Source organism: Centropristis striata, chromosome 3 (assembly GCF_030273125.1).
Source record: "Centropristis striata isolate RG_2023a ecotype Rhode Island chromosome 3, C.striata_1.0, whole genome shotgun sequence".
NCBI classification, from domain to species: domain Eukaryota; kingdom Metazoa; phylum Chordata; class Actinopteri; order Perciformes; family Serranidae; genus Centropristis; species Centropristis striata.
The window spans coordinates 24,850,018-24,871,650 of NC_081519.1; the positions used below are offsets into that span (position 1 = coordinate 24,850,018).

Below are 21,633 nucleotides of genomic sequence, written 5' to 3' on the forward strand. Positions count from 1 at the left end.
ACTAAAATACTGGATTTATCCACAGAGCACAGTCCATGATTCCAGTCTACCTTTGTGCAGAGCATGTTTCCTGTTCACAGTTCACGTTTTCCAGACAATTCCCTCTGCACCTCCACTTACCCTACTTTCTGGGCCTCCAACGTCACTTCTGTTACATTTATTCCCCACTACTGCCTCCCTCTTTTATCATTTCTTTTTCATGTTTCTGCTTTGAATCCTTTTGTCCTTTTATTTTGAAATTACGGACTTCATTATTCAGTCACAAACCAATGTGAATACATAAATGCTGAAAACAAAAAATGCCAGTGTTTTCCACAGCCTTGCAAAGAAAAGTTATATCAGCACAACTTAAATAAAGTTAATACGCAACCGAGTGAATAGGTAATTGAATAGACAAACAATTTCCAGCAAACCACATTAAACACACTACAAACTCTCCCCTGTACACCCGAAAACAGCACATACACGGTGCAGATCGATAGCAATGGGCCCCCATGGAGGAGCAGCAGAAACAGCACACCGCAAAGAGAGATCGATTGTCCCCTAGGAGTTGCATCTGAAAGCTCTTTCCTGTTATGTAGGCCTTCCTGCAGAACTCCTCCTGCCTACAAATGCAAGCAAATGCAACTGGCGAGGAGACTGAAAAAGAGCAGTCCTGACAGAGCGGCGTCTGATAGCTCATCCAGTCAATCTCTGCATCAAATTAACTAGCACACTGTCAGATACTCTTTCTGGTCCGAAGCGTAACGGCTGCACGGGTCACGAGTGCAGACTGTAAGTCAGTGCACGCTCACTGGAAAGCAGAGGAAAATTGCCTGGAGGACGGGATGCAAAGACAGCTTTGTAATCAGCGACGCTTCCTCAAGGAATGAGCACGAAAAACAAAATGACGAGGATAATGCTGTGATTCTCTATGTGCCCAGGGAGGTGTGATTGGCTTTGTGCTGGCTGGTTACATTATAGTAAGTGCTGATGTAGCTCATCTCTCTGTTCTTATCCACAAAGCTCGAGTTCTGTTGTTTGCTATCCACACTGCTTTCAATGGATTCCAATCCACACAAATGCAAAGAGGAGAGCTCAGTGATAAATAGGTGGCAAAGCATGGAGGTATTACTGGGACATAAGTAAGAGCCGGCGAAAAAAAACCTCACAAAAAAGACTCTTCAGTGATGACAAAAGCATTAAAGCCCCATTCAGCATGCATTAAATGGGTTATGTCTTCCTTATTATTCATTACCAATTTAAGAAGCAAATACTTGACTTATCACTTCAATATTTATTTCAGTATGAAAAGACTTTCCATGGTCGAATCTGATTGGTCAAGCCAACTGATAGTTGCATCATTTTTTTACATACCAGAAAAAAATACCTGAAATACCTCATTAAATCATTTGTTTTCTTTACTTGTTTTTTTCTTCTTTTTTTTTCCTGTCCGGCGCCCCAAGAGGAACAATGCAGTGTGTGTGCAGGGGCTGTGTGTGTAGGTGCGGCACTGACTGAAACGGAGCAGAGGAGATTGATGGATATGGGGGGTGAAAAATATCAATAATAACGCGCACCACTACCTATAACACTTCACTAGCAGTGGACAAAACCTCTGCAAGCTGACCAACCTCTGACAACATCTGGCTGTGCCAAACTGACGCTACATTTCATAGCATACATAATAGACTACAAAAACTCTATATCCTCGACGTAACAAAAATAACTGAGTCACAAGAAGGTGTGGAGAGGTAAGATATAATGGTCAGGTGAGCTTCACTATGCAGAGGCATGTATAGCACTGTGGCATCTAATTGTGTGAAGCTGATGCCCTCTACACTTGAACTCTTCTAGCTTCTAGGAAGGCTGTATTTATCAAAAGAGACAGAAAAGACATTGATTGAGCGTTTACTCTGCATCCTGTGTGTCATTATTGCAACTGTGTTGTATTCATTGTGTAATATGTAGAAGTATAAATCTAAACTAGAAAATTTCTAAATATATTTTGAGTGTGGGGTTCTCGGTGGTGTAGTGGTTAGCACTCTTACAGTATATTATCTCTACCGTTGCTGAGGTATGTGACGGATCAAGCTTTCAACATGTCTGTCCTGTCTGTGTGTATGTGTCTGTTCAGTGTGAACGTCTATTTGTATTTTGTGAAGAAAAATGAAAAAAAATATATATTTTTAGAGCGATCGGAAGAAACTGGTACCTCGGCTTTCCTCCAGAAACGTTCGCGCCAACATGGCACCACTATGAAGCTGTGGGTTTGTGTTGGTGGATCATCTGTGCGTCCTACACCCAAACTATAAGCTTTAGCAGACGATTGTGAGTGAGAAGATGAATTTTTCTTTGTTTCTATGAATAAATTATTTCTGTAGAGTGGCATTTGCGGCCTTGAGCTCAGTTTCCAAATGTATTTTGTTGACAAACTTTACTCTCCTTCTGCACTCTAGCAATGATGTCATTCACTCTAGCCTCCGCATAGGGTAACATTGGGGGATTTTTTTGGCGTGTTTTTGCTGAATATTTTGAAAACCGTTTGCCGAAACCCTTAGAAAATCATAGCACACTTGTCATGGCTGAGCCAGTGAATTTGATACCTTTTTAGAGTGTGTGCGACCAAAAACTCTGGGAGGAGAAGTCGACTGAAAAATCATGGAAGAAACTGAAGAATAAATAGGAAGAAGCCCGGTGGATAGTAGTGTGCTCTTACAAGCGCACTCAACTATAATACAGTTTCTGTGAACTATTTTTCTTGTGATAGTCCAGGAAATTTGATTAGGGCAACTTAATCTACCATGTTGATTTATTCACATGCACTAAGGAGATTGCTTGAAAACATCTGAGTTGTTTCCAAAATATACAGTCCAAAACAGACCATATATATCACGATTTATTAGGAGTATCCAAGCCTACACCATCCCCATATAACCCAAACAGAATGATCGTGTGCTTCATCACCACATTTTCCTGCCAATGAGATGATTCAGCTGTGAAATTGCCATGAGTGGAATCAGGCTCCTGAGATAAATCATTGAATAGTACAGTTTGCTCAAATATCACCTGGTTATCTGCTCACCCAGGTAGCTGCTGGCTAGCTTCTTGTCAGTTGTGCATATACTGCTGGGAGTTTGGAGCTTTTAGTTGTTATCATTATGGCCAGACATGTGGCTGATTTTGGATTTTTGGCAATTTGAATGAGAGAATTGTCTGACTGGTTAAAGTACCCACGTTTTTTGTTATCCACACATCATGACATTTTCCCTTTTTTATTTATTTTTAAAAAAAAATTTCCCTCTGTAACCATCAATTTGCTTCAAGGCAGAATGTCTCTTTAAACTCCCACTTGACTTTTATCATTCAGAATTTGTATTCAGACAAAAAAAGGGGATGGCATGTATCTTACCAAAAAGACACCTAATATAAATTGGGACTAACATAATGGAAGTATGTGTTGTTGTTGTCTCATTAGCTATCAAATTTCTCATCCATTACTTGTATAAGGATAGTGCTCCTACATGTGGATCAATAGTTCATTAAGTGATCACTTTGCATTGTATAAGAGTTTATGAACATCATTAGCCAGAATACATGACTGATTTATTTGTGAATAATTTAATCAGGAAGTATGTTTGTAGCAGCTGCTGGAGTGACAGCAGGCCACAGGCAGGTGGAGCAGGATCTCACATTAGTTTTATTAACACGTCCTTGTTCCGACATGGAAATTGTTTGTCGTTGCCTTTAAGAATGACCCATATGATCCAGCAAAACATTATTAAAAGGAGGGTGTTCTGATCGTCCACATCTAATTTATCAATGGGAAAAGATGTGGGTTAATAGTTAAAAGAAGGCAGTGTAGACAGCTGGCAGGACCCAGGATGCAAACCGCAGTCTCCGGTTTGTTGTATCTCCAGCCACCCGTCCTGACCTTCTCCCACAACACGCTACATCCTTTTGAGAGAGAATGGTAGTTTATTGCATGACCTCAAGGTGGTAGCTTGTGGTAAATAAAGTCATAGGTCATTTTTAATTTGTACCTTTAACAGATCTGTGTGTGCATGTGAACGCAGAAATGAAACTGCATGCAAACAAGCAACCAAAGGTTAAAAAATGTCCTTGATGTGCTGCATTCATCATTTATTTTAAATGTAAGGCTCTAAAGAAGGATGGAAAGGGCCACAATGATGACTCCCACTCTCGCGCCTTGAGCTTGAATACTGGAGATTCTCTAAACTTCGAGTGTCATCGGCTGCATTCATGATATGTCATTAGTCTTCCAAGGACTAATCTATGCATTGGTACTTAAACAGAGAAAGTTAAAGCTGTTTGCAGCCTTTGAGAGATTGTGACTAACAGCTGTCAAAGACTTGGATGAAGTCAAAGTCAATGTCCTTGACTGACACTGTCAAATAATTGAAAAAAGCTGGCATGTGAGGAGAAAAATCATCTGTACTGTGTTATAGCACAATAATCACACGTTGCTGGGGAGTAAAAGTATTCTACAAAGGGGGGAAAAGTGAAAAGCTAAAAATATAGTTTATGAAAGATACAGAATATTGAGGCATTCATTTTGAGTTGTACAAGTGGATTTGTCAGACTGCTACAGCTTTGTACAGAAGATTTACCATTCTCAGGTGGAAATGGGAGATTATAGCGAGTAAAAATTCAGCTTTTTGCATTTCTTAGTAGTCTTGAGCTTCTGTGCTACACCATGAAAGTGGGACCGTGACCAGTCAGAGGGATTTTTTTTTTCTTGCCTGGAAGAATGGTGTGACTGTGGCAGGATTCCACATTTCTCTCTGGTTGACTAACACAGGCTAAGCATTGTGATACAGATCCGGATACAGGTCAGTGCAGGTAGCATCCAACTGTTTCTGAGGCGAATTCATTTCAAATCCCTTCTTTCCCTTCAGTGTGTTGTGATGGACTTTCTCTCACTCCCTCTCTCTGTATGTATGTGTGTGTGGCTGCCTGGGCGTGGAGGGCGGAGGGTGGAGGGGGGTTGGTATGTTTTCTGTTCGCATGTGCATTCATGTTGCCACGTCTGTGTGCATGTAAGTGTGTACGCCATTCCATTGTGATGATGCCTATTCTCCCAAAGGGATGGTAGGATTGTCCAGATAAATCATTCTCAGCTGGGCAGCCACACCACACATGAGAAAAAAAGATGGGAAGAGGGGAAAAAAGGAGAGAAAAAAACACACACAAAGAGGTAAGAATGTACATGAGTTGAATCAAAGAGCAGCAGCAGGACAAAGATAAAGCGAAAGGCAAACGATGAAAGTAGGATTATTACAAAAGGATGGAAAGAGTGAAGCATTCTGGTTTTAAATGAAGTTGTAGGTGCGATGTTTGGCCAGCCCTTTCCTTTGTGTTGTTGAACATTCAGACGGGGATATCTGCAGTGGGAGGAGAGCCTGAGCAGAGGGAGCAAGAAATGAGGAGATGGGCAGACAGCTGCCAGCCGTATTGTTGAGGCCTCGGGTAAAAGAAGACAGTCCCCAGGACGCCTTAAACGTGTAATCAACCCAACCAGAGCCAGATGACTCCTCGTCCTACTACTCTCTCTTTCTCCGTCTCTTTCTCTCGCTCAGTAAAACCTGTTAATGCATACATATGGGGCTGCGTAGGGATCATAGAGACTTGAGAGATGGGCGAGGCGAGGCGAGTCTCTGCATTCTACCTCTGTGATTATATGCCTCAGCGGGGGATGTGCTACCTTTTTGTGCCAGTGTGGCTGGAACAAGGACCAGCGGGGCCAGATGTTAGCTAAATCTTTAACACTGAACTCTTTATCCTGAGTAGGGTTGCTGATTAGAGTTGCCGATACCTCCTGTCCTCTTGTTATAATGCAGTGACCCCTTTGCACGGTCACTCCAGTCTGGCCCGGTCTGACCAGCAGCAGATGGCTGGGAATGAAGTTGCGTAGCACGGAGCAGGAGTTCATTTCGGTGCATTTGCTATCACACTATCAAGAAGTTGTTTGATTATTTTGATTGCAAGTTCAACATTTTTCTCCTTACTAGCCCTGCAAAATGAATGGAACAAAAGCAGGTTAAAGGGGACATATTGTGCTCAATTTACACTGATCTTCAGGTTCATACTTTTATTTATGGCTTCCACTAAAACACATTGTCATTCTTAAAATTTTGAAAAAACACATTATTTCTTTATTCTGCTGCTGTCCTTTTAAAACTATCTGCATTCACACTCTCGTCTGAAACACTCCATTTTAGCGCCTGTCACTTTAACGCCGCCTCCCGAAAAAAGCTGCTTTGATTGGCTTGCAAGAACAATTATGGTGCACCTTTGCAAAGGCAGTTTTCATGCAGTTATCATGAATGGCTTGTTGATTGCCATGTTTGTGGATTAGTAGGTACTCCAGATACCCAAATGTGTGGGCCCAACCATTGGAAAAAGCCCATTTTTCATAATATGCCACCTTTAAGAAAGTAAGTAGTCTTGTTTTAAATTAAAAGCAATTGATCTTGAGGCTCACCGGACGGTAGATTGGTACACAAGGTCTTCACGCCTGCGGTAGTCCTCCATGTGAGAGTAATTGGTATTAAACATAGCATCGTAGGTGAAGATTTTCTGCTTAATGGTCCCTCCATCTGTGACCTGTGAAGCAAAAAGAGAGAGCATTAATAAGATGATTTCTCTAATGATGGATGGGACAGCGTCTACCCTTTTTGCCCCCAGAGCTCCTCCCACGCATAAACTGTTGTCCCATGGCCCGCAGTGTAGATAGCACTCCTGCCTGCAATTACCTCATTGATTCATTTGCAGCCATGATAAGCTCATCCCTTATAATGTCGAAAAGCAAGGGATTGAAAAGCTGCTGACATGATAACATCAGCCAGACAGTCTCTTAGGCAGCTGCCGGTATGTGTTCGTGCACATGGTTAAGTCTTAATGAAGACTGACACAGTGCGGTGTTATGTATGTGTCAAGCAGTCTGCTTTCTGCGGAGGTAATGGCTTGTGACGAGATACTGCAGAGGTAGGGGGATAGGATATTCAAAACACTGGTCTCATCTCCTTTTTTTGTGCATGGCAGATGATGGAGTAGTTCTTTCCTTTCTAATATTCACAGGAGTGTTAAAGTCACTTAGCATTTGAATGACTGTGATTTCTCCTCTCCTCAGAAGCCACAGACAGCCATAAAGGAAAAAGGGTGACAGGATTTTAATGGAGCCACTAATGCTGCTTTGAAGAAGGAAATTGTTGGTGGGCCTGGGATCCTTCTTCCGTTTGCCAGTGGAGATGCTATCGTCCTGATCCAATCCAATCCCTTCAGTGAGGTAAACAACGTCAAAGCGTTTCATGATTAGTCTGTATAATGTATAATGTACACATCGCTTCACGAAGAGACAAAGCCAAATTGTATTTATATAAGCAAACAATTGTTCCCTGTGAATATGGGGTAACTCATATAACCTCTTGCCTCTGGAGGAAGCACACTGCCTCAGGCTCAGTTTGCTAAGTGGTACTGCACATGGAGTTGACAATGCTGAAACAACCAAACGCAGGAACATGGAAATAAATTACCTGTGACCTAATAAGAGGAAGGCTTTGAATATTTTCACAGGATATCAAAAGGTCAACATGCTTGCTTCCAGGACTTCTTTTTTTAAAACATTCCTCTACTTAGGGATATGATTTTTAGACTTTTGTGACACCATTTGGCTACGAAGGTTTTGGCACCCTTGTCAAGGACCTGAGAGTTTTGTGGCCATCTGTTCATTTTTAATATCAGCTCGCACACACAATTCACGTCACCGCTCGATGTAGACACCCGGCAATGATATGGCTTGGTTTTTGAGCTGCAGAACAGGGAGCGGCGACAGGAAAGGGTCAGCCTTTAAAAGCAAAGCCATGTTTGAAAATTGTGCTTTCCAGCCACCCAGACTTGTGCAACCACTGTAGTTACAGTAATGGACCTTTTGGAAACATCACCATAGGGAGTCAAGAGACATTTCTGGCTGCACAACACCTTATGTGACAACGGTTTGACAGAGCTTAAAAGGAATACCACCTTTAACTTTCTTGATGTATGACACCTATACGGAGAGCTGAGAGGCAGCACATTTTTACTGGAATAATAATGAGATGTCACAAAGACATGAAGTGATATACATTACAGATTAGTACAGTACGGGGCAAGCATTTATAAAGATAAATTATGCAGCAAAACTGTCAATGGTTCATTTCCAGTTATTTGCTTTTATCTTTCTTTCCATTTCACACCAGAATAGTGCCGGGCCGAGCACCTGTGAGACTAAATCAAATATCTTTTCATTGGACTAAATGATTTTCCTCATTTCTATTTGCAATCTTCAAAAACAGATCTGCTTATGTCCCTGTCAGTCTTAGAATAATTTGCAACCACTAAGTATAAACAACTAAAGTCAGACAAGTCACATAATTTTTTATTGATGCTCATTATTTCCTCACTTGTTTGTTTTCAGGCAACCCAATGTCTTTTCACGAGAACAGCCACTCCAAGTCAATTTAGTTTTAGCTTTATGCATCATGAGCATGAAGCAGCTGTTGAAGTTTTTACTTTTACATTTTGCATTTGCATAGCAGGGTTTTGGAGGAATGTCTTATTTATAAAATGGAAAAAACACAAGACCACATCAAACAAGAATTCTCAGGAAAGCATGCACTTAAATCATTGCAAAAGCTGCAACAGGCCAGTCAGCATTGTTTGCTGCATCTGTATGTGCATGCACATGTTGGCATTCTGCAAATCAACAATAGCCTTTCAACTGACTGAATGCAGCCACTGAAGTGTTCAGCCCTCAGGCAGCAGTGGCTGTAAACAACTGATTGTGTGACTTTACACGAGGCACTGACACATTTCATCAGTTTTGGGTTGACAACATTTCAGCTTATTAGCAAGTAACATTAATAATTTATCTTCTAACCTTGCCAACAAGTTTTATCAACATGCTGGCTAATATATTAAAATATACAAATAAATGTTGTCTAATTTATTCTTGATGCAAAAAAATGATACTGGTCTGGTTTGTTAGGTTATCCTGCTGTGAATAACCGAACAATGCAAACTGAGAAAAAGGCAACAGTTGCATATTAATAGACGCAAGGTCGATTCTCCAAAGAAAAAAGAGCTACCATTTCATTTCAAATAACTGCATCACTTCTGTGAGAGCTGCATCTCTGAGTTGGCTCAAGCATGATGGCCTCAAGGTAGTTGTCTCAAAGTTCTCACGTGGGTGTTGGTCAGGTCTAAGATGACACAGAGATTTCATAACACTGACGTGTTTGTGAACTAAGCTTGACTAAATCCGACCTTTGCAGCTCACTATGGCAGCTTTTCTATCATTGCTGCAGACACCTTAGTGCATTGTTCTTCAAAAAAACAAAGGAAAACAACCACTGGTACACAGTGAAGGCTCTGGGAAATTTCCAGGAAAGAGATTTTATTCACAGTGTGTGAAACTGTTTCCGACGGCATAAATAGAAGTGGGTAGTTAGCGCGAGCAGCAATAACCTGAGCTACCAGAGCTGAAAAAGACAAAGAATTCCTCAGAACAGGATCTCAAACATCATTACCACAATCCAGGAGAAAAAGACATCACAGTGTCTAATTGCCAAGTGATCTCCTCAAAGTGTGCTGGGGGAAAAAACCCGACCGCAGCGACAAAGAAGAACTGAAAAAGATACAAGAGAAAGATACAAGAGCATGTGGATTATCTCTTCAAAAGAGACTACCTTTTTTGAATTTCATTAGTTTAATCATTAGTTTAGATGAAATGACGACGACGTGTGGCTTTCACATTATCAGTATTTCAAAGTAATTTATTTCCCATCGAGCCAATTGACAGTGAAGGAGAACTCACGTTGCTATTATGGCATAAGAGCAAAAAAAAAGACATGACTGTGCTTATTTGCACAGATGAGCAAGGGCATCAAGTTTAGGCAACGGTTTACAGCTACCCTGCAAGGCAGCTCGCTTCCTCTCTATCCAAACACATTGCAATTGATTCGAGAGTTACAAAGCTTCATAAACAGATGCAACCATGCTCTGCTGGCACTGGAGGTGAGTTGGAGACATTTTCTAGCCGTCTCCTCTTTTCACAGTCCATCTAATCCAACAAGCATTACAATTGCTTCTATCCTCTCCCTGGAAAACCTGGAGGATTATGCAGGTGTCAGATTTCTGGTTGTCTGGAAGCCACAAGGAGAAGAGAGGAGGATTTCTGCTTCAGACAGGTCATCTGGGTGGCCCCCTCTCTTTATCTAACCCTCCTTAATGATTTCACCTCTTAATTAAGACTGACCTGTACACCCCAGTGTAATAAATCTGAAGGAATCTGCACATCAGTGGAAGTCTCCCTACCCCCACAAGGGAACCTATTTGTGGTATAAATGACTGACTATGGGAGGAATAGAAAAGAGAGACAGTGGGAGGGGGAAAAAGAGAGCCAAACTGTGCCAAAACGGCTGTACAAGAGGGAGGGCAAGAGGGAGATGAATACTCTTTGATTGCCGAAAAGCACTGTTGGGGAAGCAAAGCTTTGCTACAACTGCTTTGTTGAATCGAGGCCATGCAATGCATACGAGGCACAGAGGCACTGAACCTCTCCAGCACTCGGCCATCTGGAGATATGAAAAGACAGGCATGGGTGGTAGGGAGTGAGCAGCCCCTCCCTTGTCTGCATAGTGGCAGATAGTGGGTATTGGCTGAAGGAATAGCCAGCAGGCAAAAGAGGAGTCCACGACAGGTAGGGTGAGTGTAAAGGTGCTCAAAACGGGGCCTCCTGAGACGCGATAATGCCAAAATCTCTCCAGACGGCGGGGCCCATGTTTCCTCCCTGGCCAGCCAGCTGAGTTGACTCTCTAATGATGCTGCCTATTATTGGGGTCAGATTAGTACTGGGTCTCAGGGGTTAACCAAAGCCCTCCTCCCTCTGCCTGTCTGGGGTGGGCCTATTTATAGGCTGCAGCTGCATCAGCAGCCACTGGAGGAAATTCAGCTAACACACTGCAGGCCAATTGTGAGAGATTCAACCTGAATCCTGCTTCATATTTCCAGGCACCAGTCAGAGAAGTCTTTTTATAGTATTTTTCAAGCTTGTTAAGAGGAGAGAAGAAATATGAAATGCACGGCGTTTCTAAAGATATTATAATCTCCATTTACAAAGATACGGAGGACCTCATGGAGTTAATGTTATGCTAAGATAGGCTTGAGTAATAGCAGTATGTTCTTCACATGGTGTCTAATAAGTAGATGATAATGGGGTTTAAAGAAACACTCATTCATATTTTACCAGAATTTCATTGTGATCTGAATCTACAAGTCTAACACTTCTATAAGATGAACACCAGCATGGAGCTCAAATAATATCCTAATGAGATTTATTCCCATTCAGTCCCTCATTTAAAGACTTAGACAAGCAGCAACAAAAGAGATGATCAGAGCATTGTCATGAACCGGCTTGGCACTTCCCTTCATAGCCGTGCTAATTTGCCTAATATTATTATCTCACAAAGTGTCTTTTTGAAACAGGGCAGAAGCATTGGGAGACATTGTCTTACTTGTAAAATTGGTATAATTGCTGCATGCAGGAATAAAATTAATACAAAATCCAGACGTCACGTCTCAGTGCGCCAGAACTTTAGTTCATACTTAAAAAACAAGTTACTTTAGCTTCTATTTTCCACTTTGTACTAGAAAGTGTTACAGCATGAATTATGTCATAATTGTTTTTGCTTATTGTTTTATTTTCTTCTGCAGCACAGACTAGTCTGGTAATTGTCAGGATCTTGTCCGGAACCAAATTAAACATTTCATACTTCCTTTAACAATAAACTGTTTTTATTGCCTTCATAAATGTGCATATGGTATGATAAAACATATATAACAAACAGAAATATAAGCAAAGTAAACATATTTAGAATTTAAATACAGAGATGATTGACAGTAGGTGGTAAAGCATGGGACCTTTCCGTTCCATTAAATTCAGAAGAAGCTATCTCTGAGCCTTTGAGCTACTGTAACAAACAGGCAGAGAACAGCAGTGCACTCTGGGAGATATGCAGTATGTGAGGTAGGGGAGTGCTAAGGCACAACAATAACGCACCATGCCCCGGTGAGGTAAGAGATGAAATTCGCTGTCATTGCTTTTATGGAGCACAAAGCATTATATACTAGGCGCAATACAGAAGAAAGTGTTGCAAAGTGCTGTACCTAAGAAAGTGTAATAAACCAAACAAAATACGATGCAGCGGGATAAAAGTGCATCGTGTATTAACTTTATTAGTGTGCAGCACTTAGAGCTGCCAAGTGTAACTAGGGGGAACGCTGAGGTGTTGATATGGCGTGCCTGCTGACTGAGGAGGTCTGTTAGTGATGCTGTGGATGTGTAACGTTGATCTTCATTCAGTAAGCAGATCCAGCAGCACCGGTGGCCCTGCCTCTTAACCTGTGCGTTTACCGCTCTGCATGCTGTGCTCCCCTACTGGCTGCTGAGTGACAGAGGACTTGGTTAAAGGGATTTCACGCTTCATATGACAGGCTCCTCTCCTCCCTCTGTCTGTCATCGCGCTCTGTGGGGGAGCACGGATAATTCAGGCTGCTAGCAAACATGTACAGCACCTTTGATGCTCAGATATACCCAACATACAATGCCAAATTAATTTAAACTGATGCAGAAGCAGTGAAAGTAAGTTTAGCTACATTTTTATAGGAAAATTGGTTTAGTCCCTAAAGTCCCGCAAGCCCACCAGCAGGCTCTGCCAACTCTTTGTCTTTAAGAGGCTGCAGGGCTGGATTTTACAACATGGTCTCACAGGAATCAATGAAATAGCCACAGATTCGCTTAACTCAAAATCCGTGGAATAGCCACGGAATCACTCAAATTTCTGTGAAACTGACACGGATTTCGCTACAATGCAAGTTAATGACAGTCATATCCCGTGGCTATTCCAACATACAAAGTGATTATGTACATTCACTGAGTGAATATTTAGAAAATAAAACATATTTCTCGCTAGAAATGTGATGGAAATGGAAACTGGTATTATGGGGAACTAGACCCAGGAATCAGTTGGTACACTGAAAAAAGTGATTTTGACCCTTAGTAAATGTTACATATATTATTTAAGCATATTTTAATATAAATTATGTGTTATTTAACTCCACTTATAGAATACATGTAATTTCAACATATATTGTCAGAATTATAACAATCCTATTTTATTTAATTAAATGTAGCTCGAAAAAATTAAGTTCATCCTAATTTCAAACATTTTTGTCAGTGTAGACTGTTCATTCCATCCTTATGATTATGGTTGACAGAATCTGAGCAGTGTGTTTCTGGTGTATTGTTTGTATCATATTAAAGTTGGTGGTCTACACACCTTGTGGTTCTCTGTCATGTATGGTAGCTAAAAAATATTTAATTAGAATCAACTTAATAAAAAAGGTACAATTTAAACATTTTAATTGATTTGAAAGAGTAGAATATATATTTAAAAAAAACACAATTTATTTAAGTTAATTTAAAGTGGGTTTGATTGGATTTACTAAGAAAATTTGAGTAATATGAACTCAAAAATAATTGAGAAAGAATTACATATAATTTTTTAAAATTCACTTAAAATGTATAAGTCCAGTCAACATAATAAAAATATCTAGATTCAGATACAATTATTTCGTGCAACCACTTGTCATAATAAAATTATGTTCATTCAACAAAACAATTTTTGAGTGTACCAATTACTAAGTGATATCTTTTAGAGTTGGGAAAAAATCGATACAGCATAGTATTGCGATATTTTGCGAGGCAATATTATATTGATCCATGGCGGCCAAGTATCCATATTTAGCTGGTGGGTCGTCAGTATTTTCGCCTTTTATTTTGGAAGCTGTAGCAGCCTCACTTTTAGGAATAGACTAGAACTATGAAACTAGAAGATCAAATGAATCTATAGGCAGCATGTTTCAGGATATCGTGAAGGGAAGTTGTGGGAATAATGCTTCAAAGTTTGGCTTTTTTTATGTTTCATTCAAGAAAATTGAGAGCAGTGAAGCTTGTTGTTTGTGAAAGTTTGATAAAATGCTGCAGTTGTTGTCGTCCATACATATTTGATATCAGTTCAGTTCAGTTTGACTGAATACTTTGTTGGTCAGTCTGTGGGTTTGACTCTCATTGTGGAGAAATAAAACGACTGAAGTGAGATGAATAGACTGAGAATTTTCTCTGATTGGACAAAACAATTCTTGATTGAATTTAATTCTGTCGACACAAAATGCAGTTAAACAGTTAAATCACAATATATTGTATCGCAAAACTCAACATAACGCAAAATGCTTAAAATCTCAATAATATCGTATTGTGACTCAAGTATCAGGATAAAATCATATTGTTGTGCCTCTGGTGATTCACACCTCCAATATCTTTTAGGGAAGGGGGCTAAATAAGGCTATAAAATATTGACTTCAAAATATCTCAATGAAAACGGTTTCTATGTGTCTCCTCCTCCCCTACAAGCCCACTTGTATGCTAATCCCATGCACTTTCTTTCATGCAGCACAAATTTGTTATTCTTGCCAATTGTGTTGGAAGATTTATGCGCACTGCATACAGTGGTGAAATTTCAGACAAAAGCTGACTCTCGTGACTTGACCTCAGTGTATAAAATTAGCTGCTGTGACCTCTAGGATAATCACAGCCTCATGAAACTTTACAACCACAAACTAGAGACCTAGAGCATTCTGAGGATGGATGGCTCTCTGAGGTTTATTGACAATAAGGGGTTGCTCCGCAGCTTCCAGAACAGAAGTAATTGCCATTCAGTGTTTGAAAAATACAATTCTTGCTGAAATATCCAAAATGTCAAAAGTATTAAATATCCAACCACACATTGTTTTTGTGTGTTCCTCAAAGTTTTGTTGTCTTCATTTTTGAGTGGTTTTGGATCATTTTTAATCAAAATTTGAGAGTAATTCAACAGGCTATATTCCATTCAGTGCAATTTTGGAACATTTATTAAAGTGACAGACATGCCAATATTGTTCAAGCTGTGCTATGATCATCTCTTTTATCACTTCTTGTGAAATATAACAGAAATCAGTGACTGTTATTGGGTCCTCAAGAAGATCTTACATTGTTTGTGAAAATATGTTGTTATACTCCATTGATATGACAATTTTCAGTGGTGGTTGCCTTCATGTATATCATACAGAGGGGTGGAATCACAACAGTAGACATTTTCTCTGGCTTGTTTCCGGTTTCACATGCTCGCACTCTGCTGTCAGGCATTTTGATCCCAATATTACAGATACAAACAGGTTGTGATTGGCTGCTGCTGGAGCTGCCAGATTACATGCAAGGATTAGAGCCGGGCTTCATGAAAACTGTGCCACCAACAGGAACAGACCAGCTGCACTCAGCTGCACCCTGGAGGTAGCAGGGTGAGGGTCAGGCACAACCAGGGTATAAATTCAGGCAGTTAAGCGTTATGCAAGCGTGTTATCTAAAGCCATCTGAGACAAGGCCATCCAGAGATGGTTATTATGGCTGTCATTCTGATGAGGACAGGCGGTCTGTGGGCTGACAGTGAGGATGTGATGAGATCAAAGAAGGTCAGTCTTATTGGAGACTGCTGATCTACAGTATACTGGTTATTACTGAGTTATAGCACGGCAACATAGTCGATTCAAGCACAAACGTGTGAGAAAAAAAGAATAAAAAAACACATCATTATTTCTGAATGAAACTAAAGTGGTGCTAGAGTTTAGAAACATCCATGTGTGACCGGCAAGGCTACATCGCAAGAGCAGCTTGAAAAAAGGGCAAGGAATCACTCATCTAACTCAACAATTACCACTGAGGTGCCCTTAAGCAAAGCTCTTTTAACCAGATTGCTCAGTGAAGCTAAACAGCTAACAATAGAAAAGTGTTCAGGGCGGCTCTCTGTAACTGCTAACGATTTTAGAAGTGGATGCTAACCATGGAACGACAGATAAATCTCTATGCAGGCACAGGAAATGCCCCCTGCTGATAAATTGAGAGGAAGCCTTTTTTTCCTCTATAATAACAACCACGGGTATGTGCAGAAGTAGTAGTGCAGGATTTCCGAAGAAAAAAAACAGCACAAATGAAAGAGATAATACACATTAATCATACAGCACAATAGTTGGCATTAAAATTGAATAAAGCTTCCAATTATTGCAAGCTTTAAAGGCAGAAGGACAAGGTACAATGATTGCATAACTTCAGCAATTAGTGGCACATTATGTAATACAGTGACTTCAACCAGATATCACAGAGCTCCATCAAGGACAGGCAGGTAATGAGATGCAGCACCAAAGGAAGAACATCATTGTGGGCACTTGTCCTTAATCTGTTTGATCAATGTGCATTAAGTGACTCCACATTCACGCCTTCCTTTGACAATGTCTTTATCAGACAGCTGGCAGGCCGAACAAGTGCTGTAGGACAGGGAAGGAGAAGGGAGGAGGAATTTGAAGGGAAAAAAAAAAAAAACTGGCATAGAATATAAAAAAATGTTTCCAGTAAGTGTAAGCCTCTGCAAATTTTTCAACTGTTAATGAATTAAATCTGTATTCAATTAATCTGTTCGACACTGACCCCTTATACCTGTACAAACGCTGTGATGTTTAATTTTCTAAATAATAAAGGTGTGATAATGACAGTTTTTCTGACAACAGATTATGAGTTTTAATTTGTAAGGATTGCAAGGACGTCTGGTAAACATTTCTGTAGTTTAACAATAATCTTTCCGATTCCTTTGTGTTTTCACATCTATCTGCATGTAATGAACCAAGTCATTTTAAATAGCCTGCTTCCCCCGCGACCCGGCCCTGGATAAGCGGACGAGAATGGATGGATGGATGAAAGACAATAAAAACATCTAATAAAATGAAATAAAAACACAAAAAAAACTAAATTAAATTAATTTAAAAGACCACAAAAACATCTAATATTATAAATTAAATTAAATTAAAAAATACAATAAAATACAAAAAACATTAAATTAAACAAAATTAAACTGAAAGAAAATAAAAACATCTAATAAATTAAATTAAATTAAAAATACAATACAATACAAAACATAGCATTAAACATTACATTAAACATTACATTAAAAAATATATACGTATATACATATGTTTTTTGGGTGAAAATGGTGCACCCATGTGACCACGAGTTACAGTCAGACTGTATGCTATCTATCGCAATGCATGCAGGTCTGGTTGCATGCCTTTAAAGATTTGTCAAGTAATCTGGAGGTTATTTGAGATCCCTGTTAGCCATACACCAACAAAAGATGGTATGAGACTGTGAAAACACGAGGCTTTGGTTTAGCACTTTCCTAACATGATGTAGTACACAAATGCACTATGAAACTTGTTGATTCTGAGATGTTTTGTGATGATCAAAATACATAAATGACTGTAATGACCAAAGTCAGTAATGATTTTTATTATGTGTAATGATATATTACCAAGTTGATGGGATTGAGTGATTTAACTGTTGAGTTAAACTACAATAATGATCAGTGGAAGAGTACGTGCGGTACGTGTGCTACGTGTGGTAACTGAAGTGATCATTTTTATTAAATGTGATGACTATGATATTAATTCTGATGACTGTGTTGAACAGAAGGGACAGTTAGAGTGAAGTCAGTTAGAAAAAAGGGGAATTGAAAGGAGAGCAGAGTTGAGCCGAGACATGTTGTAACTTGGTGTACGTGCAAAACTGAACGAAGTCGTGAAGTTGGGAGGAACGGACTAAAGGAAATCTGGCCAGCCACAGAGGAATCAGAGTTAGAAAGAGAATTAAACCAATGAGATGACTAGTGAGGAGTGGCAGTAAGAAAGTTCGAGAAATAAGGAGTGGCAAGAGTATAAAAGTTGCAGCCCAAGGAAAGATCGAGGTTATCCTTCGTGAGGAGCTGCAAGACTCTTCGACTCTCTCTCTCTCTGGATCTAAGGACTATCACATCGGTGGTAGGACTTGGATTTTTGCAACTAAAGAAGAAGACGGTTTTTAGGACGTTTCCATCAAGAAAGAAGATTTCCAATTTTGACGAGTGAGGACGAGAGATGAGTTTTGAGGGATAACCATTTTCCAACACTTGTCAAGATGGATTGATGGATTTTTCTTTCTTTGTTCTTGCTGTTTTTGGATTGCGGTTTCGGACGTGGACCTTTCTGACTTTGTACAAAGTGGATTGCCTCGGTTGAAGACCGTTTTTCGGACAGTGCGTTTCAAGTTGCTTGGCCAGGCAACTTTTCCCGTTTTCCTCTTCAAATTGGATGAATTACAATTCCCAGCTACAGATTCATTTATTATAGGAAAGTTAGGGTTAGGGTAAGACAAATCACACCATAATCATTTTTATTATTATACTCTTATGAATTTGATCTGTAATCAACTTTTGAAATATTACATGCTGTACGCTTGCTCCTTGCTACACTATCAATAAATTCTCAATTGCATTTAAAGTGAAGTAGTGGACATTAGATCTCTAAATCTTTTGTTATAATAAGGTTGTGTGTTTAAATAAGGTTCTTACAGGTTAACTCTAGCCTACAAATTAAACTTGTCCTAGGAGCTTTTATTCTCAGCTACTAAATCTAACCTAGCAATTCACCAAGTGCAAAGATCGTTAGAGGAGAGCTGCCGTTAAACGGGCGCGGCCAGCGTGGTATCTGTAGCTTATGGGTTATCCTATGGGTGCCATTCCGGCTTAAGCAGGGCAGGTGCTCGGAATTAGGCAGTGAGAGCTAGGCGAATCTTCTCGCCACCAGCTTATAAAGTTCCTGAAACACTTATTGTGATAATATCCATAGTGTGGGGAACAAAACCCCTTAGTGGAGAGCTGGTCCAGAAGTCCCTATTTTCAGGGCATTCTCGGGGATCAAACACGTGGCGCCCAACGTGGGGCGTGACAATAAGAAGATTGTCGTGCCCTCGGAAGAACCCCAGCGGGAGCAAGTCGCCGCTGTTCGTGTGGAACGACCCCAGAGAAAAGAGAAAGGCTTGAGGCAGAAAGGACATCTGCCGGAGAGCCAAAGAAGCAGTCTGCAGACACGCAGGACTGCCTGGTGATCCTTTTGATCCAAGGAGAGCCAGAGCTCCGTGAGTGACCCCTGAGCGGGGAAGCGGAGAAAGGAGCGACCGCAGAAGCAGAGGAGCGAGTCCCTGGGAGCGGCGCTGAATAACCCAAAAGTCTGAAATTCATCCCTGCCCGAGACGTCCCGGGAGGCTTTGAAAGACAGACAACTCGAGACGACGAAAGAGCCCAGAGCGCCGCATGGTGGTGGCAGCAGCGGGGGCAAAAGCCCAAGAACCGAATCTGGGAGGACAAAGGTTGTTTGTTTTCGTCGGGATCGAGAAGTGGGATGAAACACCCAAAGGCAGGGTGGTCCCAGAAGAATCCGTGGAGGGGGTAGTGCAGGCAGTGCATGAGGACCTAGGCCATGCAGGAGCAGTACCCACACGGAAGGAGTCGAGCAGCTTGAGCCGATTCCCAGCTAAGGAGTAAACCAGGAACCAAGATGGCCAGTAACACACAGAACTTACCGCCCTATGTCAGAATGGCCACTGTCTACGGGGTGGTAGCCTTAAGAAGAACAACATCAGGACTCTGGGCAGGCAGAGGACTGAGGAAATTGGAGTGCGCTAAGAGAGGATTCCTGTCAGAAGAAAGGAAGCTAGGAGACCACACCTCCGGGAAGGGGAGGAGCAAGAGGAAGTGTAAAGCACCATGGCTGGCCTCACAGGCTTAGAGGCGTGCGGCCAAAGGCCCCTTAGATAAGGGACCAAAACAGAATCATTGCTTGCTTACGCTCAGTAACTATTGAAATTAAAAAATCTATGTTGCCTTATCATTTAGAAAGAAGTCAGCTGTATCCAATGTGGAATCACAGTGGATGAAGCCAACTACCTTTGGGATGTCACCTCAGTACTATGGTGCACCCAATGCTACCAGCAATGTTTCCAGTTCCATACTACTACAGGCGTGATCACCTCCTTTGATAACGTCTGCATGCCCATGCCAGAATGGTATGGAATTCTCTTCAAGAAGTGAGCAGCGACAGGGGAACTTGTCATCGAGGATTTAAGTGATACTGACTCTCTGTATGACATGCCTCACTCCACTCTACGACGAGATCTCCTCAGATGAGGACGGAGGCTACGAGTGATCTCAAGGAGGGGGTGTCAAGTAATCTGGAGGTTATTTGAGATCCCTGTTAGCCATACACCAACAAAAGATGGTATGAGACTGTGAAAACACGAGGCTTTGGTTTAGCACTTTCCTAACATGATGTAGTACACAAATGCACTATGAAACTTGTTGATTCTGAGATGTTTTGTGATGATCAAAATACATAAATGACTGTAATGACCAAAGTCAGTAATGATTTTTATTATGTGTAATGATATATTACCAAGTTGATGGGATTGAGTGATTTAACTGTTGAGTTAAACTACAATAATGATCAGTGGAAGAGTACGTGCGGTACGTGTGCTACGTGTGGTAACTGAAGTGATCATTTTTATTAAATGTGATGACTATGATATTAATTCTGATGACTGTGTTGAACAGAAGGGACAGTTAGAGTGAAGTCAGTTAGAAAAAAGGGGAATTGAAAGGAGAGCAGAGTTGAGCCGAGACATGTTGTAACTTGGTGTACGTGCAAAACTGAACGAAGTCGTGAAGTTGGGAGGAACGGACTAAAGGAAATCTGGCCAGCCACAGAGGAATCAGAGTTAGAAAGAGAATTAAACCAATGAGATGACTAGTGAGGAGTGGCAGTAAGAAAGTTCGAGAAATAAGGAGTGGCAAGAGTATAAAAGTTGCAGCCCAAGGAAAGATCGAGGTTATCCTTCGTGAGGAGCTGCAAGACTCTTCGACTCTCTCTCTCTCTGGATCTAAGGACTATCACATCGGTGGTAGGACTTGGATTTTTGCAACTAAAGAAGAAGACGGTTTTTAGGACGTTTCCATCAAGAAAGAAGATTTCCAATTTTGACGAGTGAGGACGAGAGATGAGTTTTGAGGGATAACCATTTTCCAACACTTGTCAAGATGGATTGATGGATTTTTCTTTCTTTGTTCTTGCTGTTTTTGGATTGCGGTTTCGGACGTGGACCTTTCTGACTTTGTACAAAGTGGATTGCCTCGGTTGAAGACCGTTTTTCGGACAGTGCGTTTCAAGTTGCTTGGCCAGGCAACTTTTCCCGTTTTCCTCTTCAAATTGGATGAATTACAATTCCCAGCTACAGATTCATTTATTATAGGAAAGTTAGGGTTAGGGTAAGACAAATCACACCATAATCATTTTTATTATTATACTCTTATGAATTTGATCTGTAATCAACTTTTGAAATATTACATGCTGTACGCTTGCTCCTTGCTACACTATCAATAAATTCTCAATTGCATTTAAAGTGAAGTAGTGGACATTAGATCTCTAAATCTTTTGTTATAATAAGGTTGTGTGTTTAAATAAGGTTCTTACAGGTTAACTCTAGCCTACAAATTAAACTTGTCCTAGGAGCTTTTATTCTCAGCTACTAAATCTAACCTAGCAATTCACCAAGTGCAAAGATCGTTAGAGGAGAGCTGCCGTTAAACG

General features: G+C 40.7%; 1 protein-coding gene across 2 annotated transcripts in view; it reads right to left on the reverse strand.

Moving 5' to 3' along the window:
• The window catches only part of igsf21a (immunoglobin superfamily, member 21a), a 272,635-nt gene that overhangs the window by 126,821 nt on the left and 124,181 nt on the right, over positions 1–21,633 (reverse strand). For both annotated transcript variants that reach the window (XM_059328431.1, XM_059328430.1), the window contains exon 3: positions 6,485–6,606. In XM_059328431.1, coding sequence (XP_059184414.1) covers positions 6,485–6,606 — 122 coding nt within the window. The remainder of the gene's footprint in view (positions 1–6,484; positions 6,607–21,633) is intronic.